The sequence below is a fragment of the Eretmochelys imbricata genome, chromosome 6 (assembly GCF_965152235.1).
Source record: "Eretmochelys imbricata isolate rEreImb1 chromosome 6, rEreImb1.hap1, whole genome shotgun sequence".
Classification (NCBI taxonomy): domain Eukaryota; kingdom Metazoa; phylum Chordata; order Testudines; family Cheloniidae; genus Eretmochelys; species Eretmochelys imbricata.
The window spans coordinates 1577017-1592081 of record NC_135577.1 but is presented as its reverse complement, the minus strand read 5'-3'; the positions used below and the strand labels follow the sequence as shown (position 1 = coordinate 1592081).

The 15065-nt window shown below is 48.4% G+C and overlaps 1 protein-coding gene across 1 annotated transcript; it reads left to right on the top strand.

Annotated features, from left to right (window-relative positions):
• Positions 1-7384, top strand: LOC144265871 (serine protease 27-like). Its single transcript, XM_077818920.1, has 6 exons — positions 1-58; positions 499-525; positions 3104-3266; positions 3537-3808; positions 6428-6597; positions 7073-7384. The coding sequence occupies exons 1-6, from the start codon at positions 1-3 to the stop codon at positions 7382-7384; spliced, it is 1002 nt and encodes a 333-aa protein (XP_077675046.1).
• The last annotated feature ends 7681 nt before the right edge of the window (positions 7385-15065 follow it).

Genomic DNA, 15065 nt, shown 5'->3' with positions numbered 1-15065 from the left:
ATGGAGCATCTCTGCTCCCTCCTGGCCATAGCACTGCTGGCGACGAGCCTGGTGCAGGGTGAGTGTGGGGTGGAATGGAGTTGGGAGACGGGGGCCTACCTCCCATGGGGAGAGGAGAGAGATACTGGCTTGGGGGGAAGGGAATTGGGCTAGTAAATAACAGGAGGATCCAACATCTTCACACTTCATAGATACCCCTCCCCATCTAGCCCCTATTTCGGTATTCACTCCTGATCCACCCCTTTCAGATCAGTGGGGATTGTTAACTCTGGAACCTACAGATGGTGAGTTGAATAGCGACACTACTAAGACTTTTAGCTGTTGCTGTGGATAGCAGGGATGGTTCAGGAGAGTAGGTGGAGCCTGAGAACTGTGGGTGAAGCTATTGGCACCCATTCCTAAAGACACATTGTGTCAGACAACAGGAATGACTGTATAACCCCCCCTCCCTCACAGACACACAGTAATAGCTTTCTTTTCTCTTTGTTTGCTCCTTAGGTGCTCCAGTGAGTCAGAATCAGACAGGTAAGACACCCACAGCAAAATGTGAGACTTATCTGCCCTGGTGATTTGGAATGAGAATTAGGTTGAGAGCCAGGACTCCTGGGTCCTAGCGTGACTTGCAAATGGAGTGGGGTCTCGTGTGTTAGGGCAGGGGAACAAGGTGGTATCATTGGGATTAGGGACAAGGGTTAAGGTTATCTTGTGGTTAAGGTTATCATTGGGTTAGAGTTAAGGGTATCATTGGGTGAAGGTTATCATTGGGGTTACAACGAAGTTTATCATGGAAGTTAAGGTCATTCTCTAGTTTTCATTTGATTTCTTTCTTTCTTTCTTTCTTTCTTTCTTTCTTTCTTTCTTTCTTTCTTTCTTTCTTTCTTTCCGACCTAGTGGCAGAATGAAGACAGGATGAGTTAAAGTTTTACCGAGATGGCTTCTGTTAATTTATGTAATTGGCCTATGTAAATAACACTTTTATATCTAAATGACCTTGTCCCCAGTCCCATTATATCTTTAACCTAACCTCCGTGGAAGCCTCAACTCCCAATACTCTGAGCCCTGCCTGCTCTTCCTTCACTCCCTAAGCGCTTGCAACATAGACATGCCCAAACTCACCCAGCCACGTGCTGGCAGGGACATTATATCTATGTCCAACCAGGCGCACTGAAGGGGACTCGTGGGGTCTCTGAGGCTCAGCTGATTGTCAAATTATTGTGAGACGTTTGTGTGGGGAACGAGTTTAGAACTAAGTGAAGTAGCCTGTGGTGTTCCAAAGCTGATGGGGCGTCTGAAAACTGGATGTCCGTAGAGACAGCCTCTGTTTACTGTCTGGACGAGACGCAGGCTGGAGGTTCACAAAGACAAATGAACCTGCAGAGAGTGGGGGGTGAGGTCTCAGGAATGATAGATTCCAGCTTTATGGGCTGGACAAGGGCTGGAAGAACTCACCATCTAGTGAGTAACACCCTATCAGACAGGACAGTATCTTGCTAACAGGTACAGGCCGTAGACTGTGTTTTGTTTTTCTTCTATCTGTAACCTCATGTTCCTTGGCTTTATTTTGAATCTCTCCCTCACCCCCGGTTAAAACAACTTCACTTTGGTTTTATTGTAGGCATGTCCGTGACCATACCCAGGGCACAGTCCAGACTAATGAGTAGCTGTGTCACCCTTGCCCCGTAACCTGGGGACGCCTTGCCGCTGTAGCCTCCAGTCTGGACTGCTCACAAACAGCCTCCAACCTGCAGTTTGCTCCCAGCTCTGTCTGTGTGTGTGCTCCAGCCGCCCAGCCACACCCTGGCTATTACCAGCCTTAAAGAGTCCCATAGGGTGACCCCGACATATCCCCAGCCCCAGATTTCCCCCAGAAATGTACGTTCTGTGCTGCCCAGCTCTCTCCTGGAAAGTGCAACCATATTAAGTCTGTTATTCCTTTAAGGGAATACTATGCTGTGACCGGGTGTACCAAGCCCGGAGGCCCTGCTGAAGACCTCACAGTCCTACCCCAGCCCACCCCATGGATGAGCAGTAGAGGTGAATCCTCCAAGCTGCCTAGAGAGGCTGTTGGGGAAGCAGCCAATCAGAGAGAGGCTGCAGGGAGCTGGCAACCTGAGCCCAGCAGGGGGCAGACTGGGAGCCAGGACTCCTGGGTTCTCTCCCTGGCTCTGGGAGGGGTTAGTGGGTTCGAGCAGGAGGTGTCTGCCCCCTTCTTTTTATGGTCCTGTCCCTTTTTTTTGAGAAGCAATTCCAGTGGGAAGCAGGGCAAGAGGCAGCCTGTGTGGATGGGAACTCCAGACTCTTTCTCTGCTAAGATGAAGATTTTTCACCCCTGCCCCTTTTCCTGCCAAAGAATGGCCATTGAGCAGGCAATGGCCCATTGCTGTTGCTGACACCCGGCTGAGGGGTCAGCTTGCCCTTTGTCTCTGAGGAGCTGGTTCGGCCAGTCCCCAGACTTGGAATATGTATGAGTAATGTCATACAGGGGAATCTGATAACTTCACGTGCAATGTGGCCGCATGTCTTTTACCAGGACATTAATGACCAGCAAATTATGAGTTTTCAAACTATACTTCACCAGGAAAACTCTGTGCAAAGATTATTACAATAGTGGATATGGGTATATTCTGTCACATCGTCTACATGCCAGGTGCTAAGGAGAAGGTAGAACTAAGGTGAAAGCAGTGAATTGGGGAGCGCTGTTTCTACAGAGGCAGTGGATCCATGTGCATGGCAGGTGTGCCGAAGACAGGGGACAGGGCACTGGCGTGTAACAGTGTTGGGTGTGTAAATTGCTGCCTGCAGAGGGATAGAGCAGGACTCGCGACACGCCAGGAATTCAAGCAGCTGGCGGCTGGGAGAGTTTTTCCTGGTGGACACAGGTAGGGCTCCCTCCTGCTGGGAGCACGGGGTGGTGCAACCCAGACACTGTGGGTCACCTCAAAAAATATCACAGGGCTTGTGGGAGTTGGAATCGAGCAGGAAAAGTGCCCAAAGCAAAATGCCAGTATTATCTGCTGTGGGGTCTGAGGGTTGAAGTGCATTATCCCTCCCCACTTTAGCTCCCTTGCCTGGGGATAATGCAGGTTCCCTGTTTTCTTCCCAGGCTGTGGCAAGCAGTCGGTCTCAGGGCGCATCTTCAATGGTCAAGATGCCAAGGATGGGGCCTGGCCCTGGCAGGTCAGCGTGCAGCAAAACGGCTTCCACATCTGCGGCGGCTCGCTCGTCTCTGAGAGCTGGGTGGTGTCAGCAGCTCATTGCTTCAATCTGTGAGTACCCCAGGCAGGGCAGAGACAGTGACCGCGGCTGCTCTGGAAGGACTCCCTCTCTACTGGCTTCCTGTTGTGCAGTGTTCCCCCGCTGCTCCACCTCAGGGATGGCTGCACGTCTGCTTTAGGAAGCCATCCCCCATGAGGTGTTATGTGTGGCTGTTCTCCAGCAACTCTGCCCCAGAGCTAGCTTCATCTGAGCGCTGCACAAGCCATGCCTGTGTGGCATTGCTGTGTAGTTCTTCCCCAATCAGATTTTCTTGTATCCAGGTCCGTAGCCATTTCAGCATATCGGGTGCAGCTGGGTGAAAAACGGATTGTCAGTGAGACCCCAGCCGAGTCGTTCTCATCGGTGAAGCGGATCATCCCCCATCCCAATTACAACAGTAACAGTTTCCTTGCCGACATCGCCCTGGTGGAGCTGGAGAAGCCGATTGCGTTCACGGCCTCCATCAGCCCCGTGTGCCTGCTTGACGCCTCCGTCCGTGTGCCCTCTGGGAAACCCTGCTGGGTGACTGGTTGGGGGAACACTCTCCCACAAGGTGAGGCAGACTCGTAGCTGCTAGAGAGGGGAAGGGCAGGGGAAAGGCCAGCACTGGATGAAGGTCACAGGCTGGGTGATAGCAGCCTCATATATACACAGATGGCCTAAGAGTTACACGGTCGCACGGTTATACAGCTACTATTACAGTTATATGGTTTTATAGCCACAGTTGTATGGTTGTACATTCACACAATTACAGGGATCAGATGAGGTTGTGACAGAGGTCTATAAAATCATGACTGGTGTGGAGAAGGTGAATAGGGAAGTGTTGTTTACTCCTTCGTGTAACACAAGAACTAGGGCTGACCCAATGAAATTGATAGGCAGAAGTCTTAAACAAAAGAAAATACTTTTTCACACAACGCACAGCTAACCTGTGGAACTCGGTGCCAGAGGATGTTGTGAAGGTCGAAAGCATATTGGGTTCCAAAAAGAACTTGATAAGTTCATAAAAAGAAAAGGAGGACTTGTGGCACCTTAGAGACTAACCAATTTATTTGAGCATGAGCTTTCATGAGCTACAGCTCACTTCGTCGGATGCATATTGTGGAAAGTATAGAAGATCTTTTTATACACACAAAGCATGAAAAAATGGGTGTTTACCACTACAAAAGGTTTTCTCTCCCCCCACCCCACTCTCCTGCTGGTAATAGCTTATCTAAAGTGATCACTCTCCTACAATGTGTATGATCATCAAGTTGGGCCATTTCCAGCACAAATCCAGCTATTAACAAATAAGCTATTACCAGCAGGAGAGTGGGGTGGGGGGAGAGAAAACCTTTTGTAGTGGTAAACACCCATTTTTTCATGCTTTGTGTGTATAAAAAGATCTTCTATACTTTCCACAGTACGCATCCGATGAAGTGAGCTGTAGCTCATGAAAGCTCATGCTCAAATAAATTGGTTAGTCTCTAAGGTGCCACAAGTACTCCTTTTCTTTTTGCGAATACAGACTAACACGGCTGTTACTCTGAAACTTGATAAGTTCATGGAGGACAGGTCCATCAATGGCTTTTAGCCAAGATGGTCAGAGACACAACTCCATGCTCTGGGTGTCCCTAAACCTGTGACTGCCAGAAACTGGGTCTGGATGACAGGATGGATCACTCCATAAATTGCCCTGTTGTGTTCATTCCCTCTGAATGGCACCAAACACTGTGGGAAGACAGGATACTGGGCTAGATGGACGTTTGGTCTGACCCCATATGGCTGTTCTCATGGTTAAACAGCCACAGTTGTACTGTGACACAGTTATATAGTTATACAGGTATGGTTGTACAATTGAACTATTATATGGTTGCACAGTTTAACAGCCGCACATTTATACAGGTACCATTATACACAGCCCTGGAAGGATTGGATTGTTGTCAGTCAATGTTGATTTCACCGTACACACACAGACCGACAAAAATGTATTTTGATTGGAAATAATCAAAATTTACATATAGGCAAAAGATGAGAAATGCTGCTTGAGAACTCAGAGTTTGATTTAAGGATATTTACTTTCCATTTTTTGACATGGGATATTGACAATTTGCGTTTTCATGGTTATAAAGCTTTGATTCTTTGAATCTCAACCTCCATTGTCATTAAATAGTTATTGCCTAGCCCCTCCCATAAACGTCCACAACTGGGAAAATTTAAGCCAATAAAAATTCAAAAATGCTTAAAACCCATAATTTTGCAAAACTGAACATTTAAATTGATGAACGTAAAAACATTCTTAAAAATAAATATGATCATTTGATGGATGGGGGATTCAATTCCTAGCACAAAGAAGAGATGTTCGTGTTTTGGTGTGTCTGAGTCCTAATCTGGGTTTCAAACCACTCCTCTTGGGGTAGTTGGCACCTGTGTATTTGCCGATGCCGGTTCTAGACCAGCAGGAAGCCGTGTCAGAGGTGGCCGGCAGCTGGCACCCAGCACTATCTAGTCACACACCTAGTTACATCTTCATGGCCTTGTGTTTAGGCCTGACCTGGAAATCAGGAGCCTCTGCTCAGAAATTTAAACCCATTGAACCAAACCAGGGCAAACTGTGTGTAGACAAGGCTCAGCATTTTCAAATGCACCCTACCGGCCTGCATTTTCGGCACTTAAAGGTGCAGACGGTCTCCGAACAGGGTATTCAAATGTAGCTGTGCAGGTTAGGCGCCTAACTCCCATTGGCGCTCTGTTAGACTTAGGTTCCAAAGCACCATCTTTTGTAGGTGCCTTGGAGATTTTCAAAATCCCACTAGATTCCTTCCTGTGTCAATAAGTGCCTGAATCCCTATGACTATCTTCCCCCAAGTGGTTATAATTAAACTTAGGCTTCTAAATCAGGTTTGGGGCTGCAAAGCTAATCAGAGCAGCACCTAAAATACCTTTATATATCTGGGTTGTTGCCCTTAGAACGTGTGAAACTAGCCACCTGCCCCCTATCCACTCTAATCCACTAGACCCCACTCCCCTCCCAGAGCTGGGGAGAGAACCCAAGAGTTTTGGCTCCTATGCTCCCACTCTAGCCTACTAGACCCCACTCCCATTCCAGAGCTGGAAACTTCTTCTAGATCCTTAATGTGACAGCTTATTATGTGCCATATGAGTCACCCTGCTCTCGGGCCTTTTATTCCAGCAGTTTATACGCCACCGGAGACCCTGCAGGAGCTGGAGGTGCTCACCGTAGACTCCACGATTTGCAACGATCGCTACCGAGAAGGATTACGAGAGCCTTCAGGTTACAACCCTATCAAAGATGACATGATTTGTGCTGAGTACCTGGGAGCCTATAAAGGGTTTGCTTGGGTGAGATTCTCTGACTGAGATTGGAAGACCTCCCCCTTTCTGCTGGGCAATACCCAGACCCCAAGAAAGATCAGGGCCCCCTTTGTGCTGGGCCCTGTTCTTCCTGGTCCATTGCCCCTGTTTGGTGTTGTGTGTCGGGGGCACCCACCGAACAGTGGGCTTGGATGGAAGGGCTGAACCCTGAGTTCATTCCCCAGTGTTTAGACAAGACGCCTCTTGCCTTGAGGATGCGTCCGTAGAGTATAAAGTCATCAGGGTCCATCAGCCCATTCAATCTGACCTAATGTATAACCCAGCCAACAATTGCACCTGGTTACCCCTTTACTGTGCGCAGAGACATATGTCTGGATAAAGCATCTCCCAGAAAGGCAGCCAGTGGGAATGTGAAGCCATCGAGAGATGGAGGATCCAGCACTGCCCTTGTGGACGATGCAGACTGGACTCTTTCCAACCCTATTTCTTTCCCTCTCTCTAGGGTGACTCTGGGGGACCCCTGGTTTGTGAAGAAGGCGGGACCTGGTACCTTGCTGGGATTGTGAGCTGGGTAATGGTGATAAAATTGAATGGGGTAGTCAGTGTTGCCCCTGGTTATCCTGGAGTCTACAACCGCCCCAACGCCCACAATGAGTGGATCAAGAAGAACATGCCTGGTGTGACTTTTGCGGAGGTGAACTTCACTCTGATCAGCCCCCAACCATCTACCACTGTCACTCCAAACAGTGCCAGTTCTCCTCCTACAATCCCCAGGGTCCTTCTCCTAGCTGTGCTTCTGTGGCTGACTCTGTGACCCCCTCCTAGACTGGGTCCCCATCCCACACCAGCCCTTTCTAACCCTTGGTGCAGATAGACCATGTCACCTGTGACACTAGACCCTAGTATTCACACCCTATACTCTATTGTAACAATCTCTGTGCAAAATGCTCCTTGTGAGGGGGGAGGGATAGCTCAGTGTTTTGAGCGTTGGCCTGCTAAACCCAGGGTTGTGAGTTCAATCCTTGAGGGGGACATTTAGGGATATGGGGCAAAAATTGGGGATTGGTCCTGCTTTGAGCAGGGGGTTGGACTAGATGACCTCCTGAGGTCCCTTCCAACCCGGATATTCTATGATTTGAAAACTTATATATTGCTGATCATTCATATCCTTGTATGATGTACATATGCAAGGGGTATTAAGGGTTATGGACATACGCTGGAATGGTCACTAAAAGGAGTTCAAATCAGGTTTGTCAAGGGAGTTGTTAAATAGGTCTCTCCTAAAGAAAGGATGATGTGTTCAGCTCCATTTCCATACAAGCAGCACACGGACCGATCAAACTAATAAGGGGTGGAGGCAAACCTCACACTCACAAGTGGGGAGGAAACTGCCGGGTGTCTACACCTAGCAGGTGAGAGATGCTTAGTCTGGGTTTTACTTTTCAGAAGAATCCTTTGCGAAGATTTACTGGGCTATACAGATGGGGTGGGGAGGGGGGCTGAACCTCAAGTGATAAGCAACTTAATCAACTTGCAATTTTGCAACAGAAAAGCTTCAAAAACAGACTCCAACAAGAAACTGCTGAGCTTGAATTAATATGCAAACTAGATACCATTGACTTGGGTTTGACTAGAGACTGGGAGTCACTGGGTCATTACACGTATTGAATCTATTTCCCTATGTTAAGTATCCTCACACCTTCTTGTCAACTGTCTAAATGGGCCATCTTGATTATCACTACAAAAGTTTTTTTTCTCCTGCTATAATAGCTCATCTTAATTAATTAGCCTCTTACAGTTTGTATGGCAACTTCCTCATTCTCGTTCTCTCTGTGTGTATATGTATATGTATATATATATCTTCTTACTATATGTTCCATTCTATGCATCCGATGAAGTGGGCTGTAGCCCACAAAAGCTTATGCTCTAATAAATTTGTTAGTCACTAAGATGCCACAAGTCCTCCTGTTCTTTTTACAGCATATGATATTCCTGCATTAGAAGTGTGTGTGGAGCGAGGTCTTTTCTGAGTGCTAATGCCATGCCGGTGATGAATGTCATTGTGAAATGTCTGTAGTAACACTCTTGGCTTAGGTTAGGCTAAGCACAGAAAGGCTAGGATGACAGGAAGTGAGGTCCAAAAGAAACTAGAATTAGCCAGATTGGAAGCTGAAAAGAGACAGAAAGAAGATGAAAGAGAAATGGCCTTAAAGCGCTTAGAGTTGGAAGTGGAGGAGAGGAAGGAGGCCAAATGCTTGGAGGGAGAGGCAAAATGCTTGGAGACAGAGTTAGAGCTGAAGCGCTTAGATCTGGAAAGGGCTAAGCTTGGTCTACCAGATAACCCTAACAGTCCTTCTCCAAGTACCGCTCCCCATTCCAAAAAATTCCCCACCTACAAGGTAGGCGATGATACAGAGGCCTTCTTAAAAAATTTCGAAAGGGCCCGCCTTGGGTACAGCATCTCTACAGACCAGTATATGGTGGAGCTGAGGCCGCAGCTCAGTGGACCCTTAGCAGAGGTGGCAGTTGAAATGCCTAAAGAAAACATGAACAGCTACGAACTTCTTTTTAAAAAGGCCAAAATTTAGAATGGGGATAAAACCTGAGCATGCCCGTCAGTGGTTCAGAGCCCTAAGGTGGAAACCAGACATGGCATTTTCCCGACATGCCTATCTCATTGTAAAAAATTGGGATCCCTGGATATCAGGAGCCAGTGTTAAATCTCTGGAAGATCTGTCTTTCCTAATGCAAATGGAGCAGTTCTTAGAGGGTGTTCCTGAGGAAATAGAAAGGTACATCCTAGATGGGAAGCCCAAACTGTAATCGAGGCAGGAGAGATCGGAGCCAAATGGGTGGAGGTGGCAGAGAGAAAAAAAAACTGGTCGCAGTTGGAGCAGATACCAGAAGGGACAACCTCAGACCACACCCTGCTACCGGGGGTAGCCCAAGGCCCCAACTACATCCCGAGGAAACCCCCAAACACCTTATCCTCCCATGTAGTGGGGTGGTCACCTGCTCTGGCCCTGAAGGGGTTAAAACAGCCCTTGGAGAGGGCTGCCTGTGGGAGCCAATAGTAAAAGCAGCCCTAGAGAGGGCTGCAGCTGAGAAAAGCTAGGCTGAGTGAGGGAAGCAGCCGCAGCTGGTTCTATAAGAGGGCTGAGGGCCAGGAGCTGTAGGAGTCTCTCTCCAGCTTCTGAGAGAGAAGGACCTGAGCAGGGCACCTAGAGTGGGGCAGGGCTGGGAGAAGGTCCAGCGGAGCTGGGGAGCTCCAGCCTGGAAAACCCACAGGCTGCAGGCCTTGCTAAAGGCCAGGAAAGGTACTAGGGCTACAGAGGGGTAGCCTGGGAATAGGCAGAGGCAGCTGGTCCAACCCCCTCTTGCTGATGATGAGTGGTTTACAGACTGCAGTCTGCCCCTGTGAGCAAGGGCTAGATGGTGACTGGCAGTAGCCACTGAGGTAAGGTGGGTTTAGAGGGTTGGGGGTTCCCCTGGGTGGGGAGACCCAGAGTGTGGGGACTGCTGGGGCAGAACCCCAAGTTAAAGGCACTGGGGTCCAGGAGGGGCAACGGACCAGTGGCAGGCGAGACACTGGCCTGCAGAGGGCACTCTGGGCTGGAAGAACTAATTCCCGAGATGACCAGCAGGAGGCCCCACACCGGTGAGTCGTTGCCCCGCTACATCCCACCCCACCAGTCTCCAGCAACCCACCTCGCCCCAGTGACCCGTCAGCTGGGCGATGTTTCAAATGTAACAAGCTGGGGCATGTAAAGACCAACTGCCCCAAGAACCCCAACAGATGGCAGTTCATTACACCAGAATCACACCAAAGGTCCCCAGGCCTGGATGCCTCCCAGATACCCTCCAAGGGAAGGGAAATTGTGAGTGTGGGCGGGAAGAAGGTTATTGCATGGAGGAACACTGGAGCACAGGTGTCAGCTATCCACTAATCCTTAGTGGACCCCAAATTCATCAACCCAGAGGCCCAAGTGATGATTCAACCCTTCACGTCAAACTCTTTAAACTTGCCTACAGCCAAGTTGCCTGTCCAGTACAAGGACTGGTTAGGAACGTGGACTTTTGCAGTCTATGATGATTTTCCCATCCCCATGCTGCTGGGGGAAGACTTGGCCAACCATGTGAAGCGAGCCAAGAGGGTTGGAATGGTCACCTGCAGCCAGGCTAAGTGAGCCTCCAAACCTATCCCTGTTCCTGAGCCTTATAAAAGGCCCCGTCTGTGTTATCAGAGCCCCAAACTGAGGTGGTAGAACTGGATCCCCTGCCAATGACTGCAACAGCAGTAGTGGATCCAGTCCCAGAGACCCAACCAGAACCAGAATGGGCAGAGCAGCCAGCACTGAATCCAGCGCTTGCAACCCCATCTACAACTCCAATGCCAGAGGGCACCACCGAGCCTGCACTGGCATCAGCAGATAAACCTACACAAGAGGTTCAACCGGAGCCTGAAATACAACATAGTGCACTGGCAGAGAGCAGTTCACAATCAACGGAAACAGCCCCATCACCTGCATCGCTTCCAGAGGGACCAAGCCCAAGTCCACAATCCAGTCAGGAACTGATGTCTCCAGCATCAAGGGAACAGTTCCAGGCAGAGCAGGAAGTGTATGAGAGACTCAACGGAGCTTGGACGGTGGCACAGAGTGACCCACCGCCTCTCAGCTCTTCTAATCAATCCAGGTTTGTTGTAGAAAGAGGACTTTTATACAAGGAAACTTTCTGGTGGGCACCAGGAGGCCTGGCATCCTCAAAGACAGTTGGTAGTTCCAACTAAGTACTGGGAAAAGCTCTTGAGCTTAGCCCACCATCATCCTAATGCTGGAGTGAACAGGACCAAAGACAGTTTGGGTAAGTCCTTCCACTGGGAGGGAATGGGCAAGGACGTTTCTACCTATGCTCGGTCTTGTGAGGTGTGCCAAAGAGTGGGAAAACCCCAAGACCAGATCAAAGCCCTTCTCTGGCCACTCCCCATCATTGAGTTTCCACTTCAGCAAGTAGCTGTGGATATTCTGGGTCCTTTTCTGAAAAAGACACCCAGAGGGAAGCAGTACATACTGACTTTCATGGATTTTGCCACTCAATGGCCAAAAGCAGTAGCTCTAAGGAATACCAGGGCTAAAAGTGTGTGCCAGGCATTAACAGACATTTTTGCCAGGGTAGGTTGGCCCTCCAACATCCTTATGGATTCAGGAACTAATTTCCTAGCAGGGACCATGAAAAGCCTTTGGGAAGCTCATGGGGTTAACCACTTGGTAGCCACCCCTTACCACCACCATCAAATAAATGGCATGGTGGAGAAGTTTAATGGAACTTTGGGGGCCATGATAAGTAAATTCATAAATGAGCACTTCAGTGACTGGGACCTAGTGTTGCAGCAGTTGCTCGTTGCCTACAGAGCTGTGCCAAGTCCCAGTTTAGAGTTTTCACCATTTGAACTTGTGTATGGGTGTGAGGTTAAGGGGCCATTACAGTTGATGAAGCAGCAATGGGAGGGGTTTACACCTTCACTTGGAACTAACATTCTGGACTTTGTAACCAACCTACAAAACACCCTCCGAAACTCTTTAGCCCTTGCTAGAGAACCTAAAAGATGCTCAGGAAGAGCAAAAAGCTTGGTATGATAAACATGCCAGAGGGCGTTCCTTCAAAGTAGGGGACCAGGTCATGGTCTTGAAGGCACTCCAGGCCCATAAGATGGAAGCATCGTGGGATGAGCCATTTACGGTCCAAGAGCACCTGGGAGCTGTTAACTATCTCATAGCATCCCCCACCTCAAGCCTAAGGTGTACCATGTTAATTCTCTAAAGCCCTTTTATTCCAGAGAATTAAAGTTTTGTCAGTTTAGAGCCCCAGGAGGAGATGATGCTGAGTGGCCTGAAGGTGTCTACTACGAAGGGGAAAGTGCTGGTGGTGTGGAAGAGGTGAACCTCTCCATGACCCTTGGGCATATGCAGCGACAGCAGATCCAGGAGCTGTGCACTAGCTATGCGCCGACGTTCTCAGCCACCCCAGGACTGACTGAACGGGCATACCACTCCATTGACACAGGTAATGCTCACCCAATTAAAGTCCAACCTTACCGGGTGCCTCCTCAAGTTAAAACTGCTATAGGACGGGAGATCCAGGATATGCTACAGATGGGTGTAATCCGCCCCTCTGGCAGTGCATGGGCATCTCCAGTGGTTCTAGTTCCCAAACCAGATGGGGAGATACGTTTTTGCGTGGACTACCGTAAGCTAAATGCTGTAACTCGCCCAGACAACTATCCAATGCCACGCACAGATGAACTATTAGAGAAACGGGGATGGGCCCAGTTCATCTCTACCTTGGACTTAACCAAGGGGTACTGGCAGGTACCGCTAGATGAATCCGCCAAGGAACGGTCAGCCTTCATCACCCATGTCGGGCTGTATGAATTTAATGTGCTCCCTTTCGGGCTGTGGAATGCACCTGCCACCTTCCAAAGACTTGTAGATGGTCTCCTAGCGGGACTGGGAGAATATGCAGTCGCCTACCTTGATGATGTGGCCATATTTTCGGATTCCTGGGCAGAACACCTGGAACATCTACAAAAAGTCTTTGAGCGCATTAGGGAGGCAGGACTAACTGTTAAGGCTAAGAAGTGTCAAATAGGCCTAAACAGAGTGACTTCCCTTGGACACCAGGTGGGTCAAGGAACTATCAGCCCCCTACAGGCCAAAGTGGATGCTATCCAAAAGTGGCCTGTCCCAAAGTCAAAGAAACAGGTTCAGTCCTTCTTAGGCTTGGCCGGTTATTGCAAGCGATTTGTGCCACAATACAGCCAAATTGCTGCCCCACTGACAGACCTAACTAAAAAGAAACAGCCAAATGCCGTTCAGTGGACCGAAGAGTGTCAGAAGGCCTTTAACCAGCTTAAAGCGACACTCATGTCTGACCCTGTACTAAGGGCCCCAGACTTTGACAAACCGTTCCCAATAACCACACATGCGTCCGAGCTTGGTGTGGGAGCAGTTTTAATGCAGGAAGGACCGGATTAAGAATTCCACCCTGTCGTGTTTCTCAGTAAAAAACTGTCTGAGCGGGAAAGCCACTGGCCAATCACCGAAAAGGAATGTTACACCATTGTGTACGCGCTGAAAAAGCTAAGCCCATACGTTTGGGGACGGCGTTTCCACCTGCAAATCAACCATGCTGCGCTGAAGTGGTTTCATACCATCAAGGACAATAACAAACTTTGGTGGAGTTTAGCTCTCCAAAATTTAATTTTGAAATACAATGCATTGCAGGAGCTTCTAACAAAGTGGCTGATGCACTCTCCCATAAAATTTCCCAAAATCAACTGGTTAAAATTGTCCTTAAAATGTGGAAAATATTGTTTTTTATATAATCAATAGTATATCTAAAGGTGGATGTGTCTTATTAACTCTGTTTTCTCCTAGAGCTCCAGGAAGAAATCACAGCCAGTGTGGAACAGGCTGTCCAACACCCTCTGTGATCTGGGGGGCGTGTCATAAACATACAGCTAAGGGTAGCATAAAATCTCTCCTTTACCTGTAAAGGGTTAAACAGTTTCATCAACCTAGTTGGCACCTGACCAGAAGAACCAACAGGGAAAGAAGATACTTTCAAATGGGGGGGGGTGGGGGGAGAGGGAAGGTTTTTGTTTGTGCTCTTTGTTGTTCTCTCCCAAGACAAAGAGAGAGACCAAGTAAGTAATCCAGCTCCTACTGAATGACACATCTAAAATTACAGAAATAGTAAGTAATAGCAAGAAAAAGCGTCAGAGTATCTTTTGTTTTAGCTTGTAAATTTTCCCTATGCTAAGAGGAAGGTTTATTCCTGTTTTTTGTAACTTTAAAGTTTTGCCTAGAAGGGAATCCTCTGTTTTAAATCTTATTAACCTGTAAAATTACCTTCCATCCTGATTTTACAGAGGTGCTTCTTTTACTTTTTTTCTTTATAATAAAGTTCTGTTTTTTAAAAATCTGATTTGGGTTTTTAGTGTCCTAAAAACCCAAGGGTCTGGTCAGTGCTCACCTTGTTTACTCTCAAGCCTCCCCAGGAAAGGGGGTGAAGGGGATTGGGGGGATATTTTGGGGAAACAGAAACTCCAAGTGGTCCTTTTCCTAAATCTTTGTCTAACTCACTTGGCGGTGGCAGCAATACTGTCCAAGGACAAGGAAGAATTTGTGCCTCGGAAGTTTTTAACCTAAGCTGCTAGAAATAAGCATAGGTGGTCTTTCATGTGGGTCTCCAGATCTGTACCCTGAAGTTCAGAGTGGGGAGGGAACCCTGACAGAAACCCTCCACTGTGGGCAGCGTGAGATGCAGACGGGAGAGGATCTGAGATCTTCCAGAACCACTCATGTGCCAAAGTCTGCAGATAGCATCTGGCAGTTAAAGGTTTAGGGGCTCCTAGAGCGTGGGGTTGTATCCCTGACCATCTTGGCTAATAGTCATTGACAGACCAATCCTCCATAAACTTATGAAATTCTTTT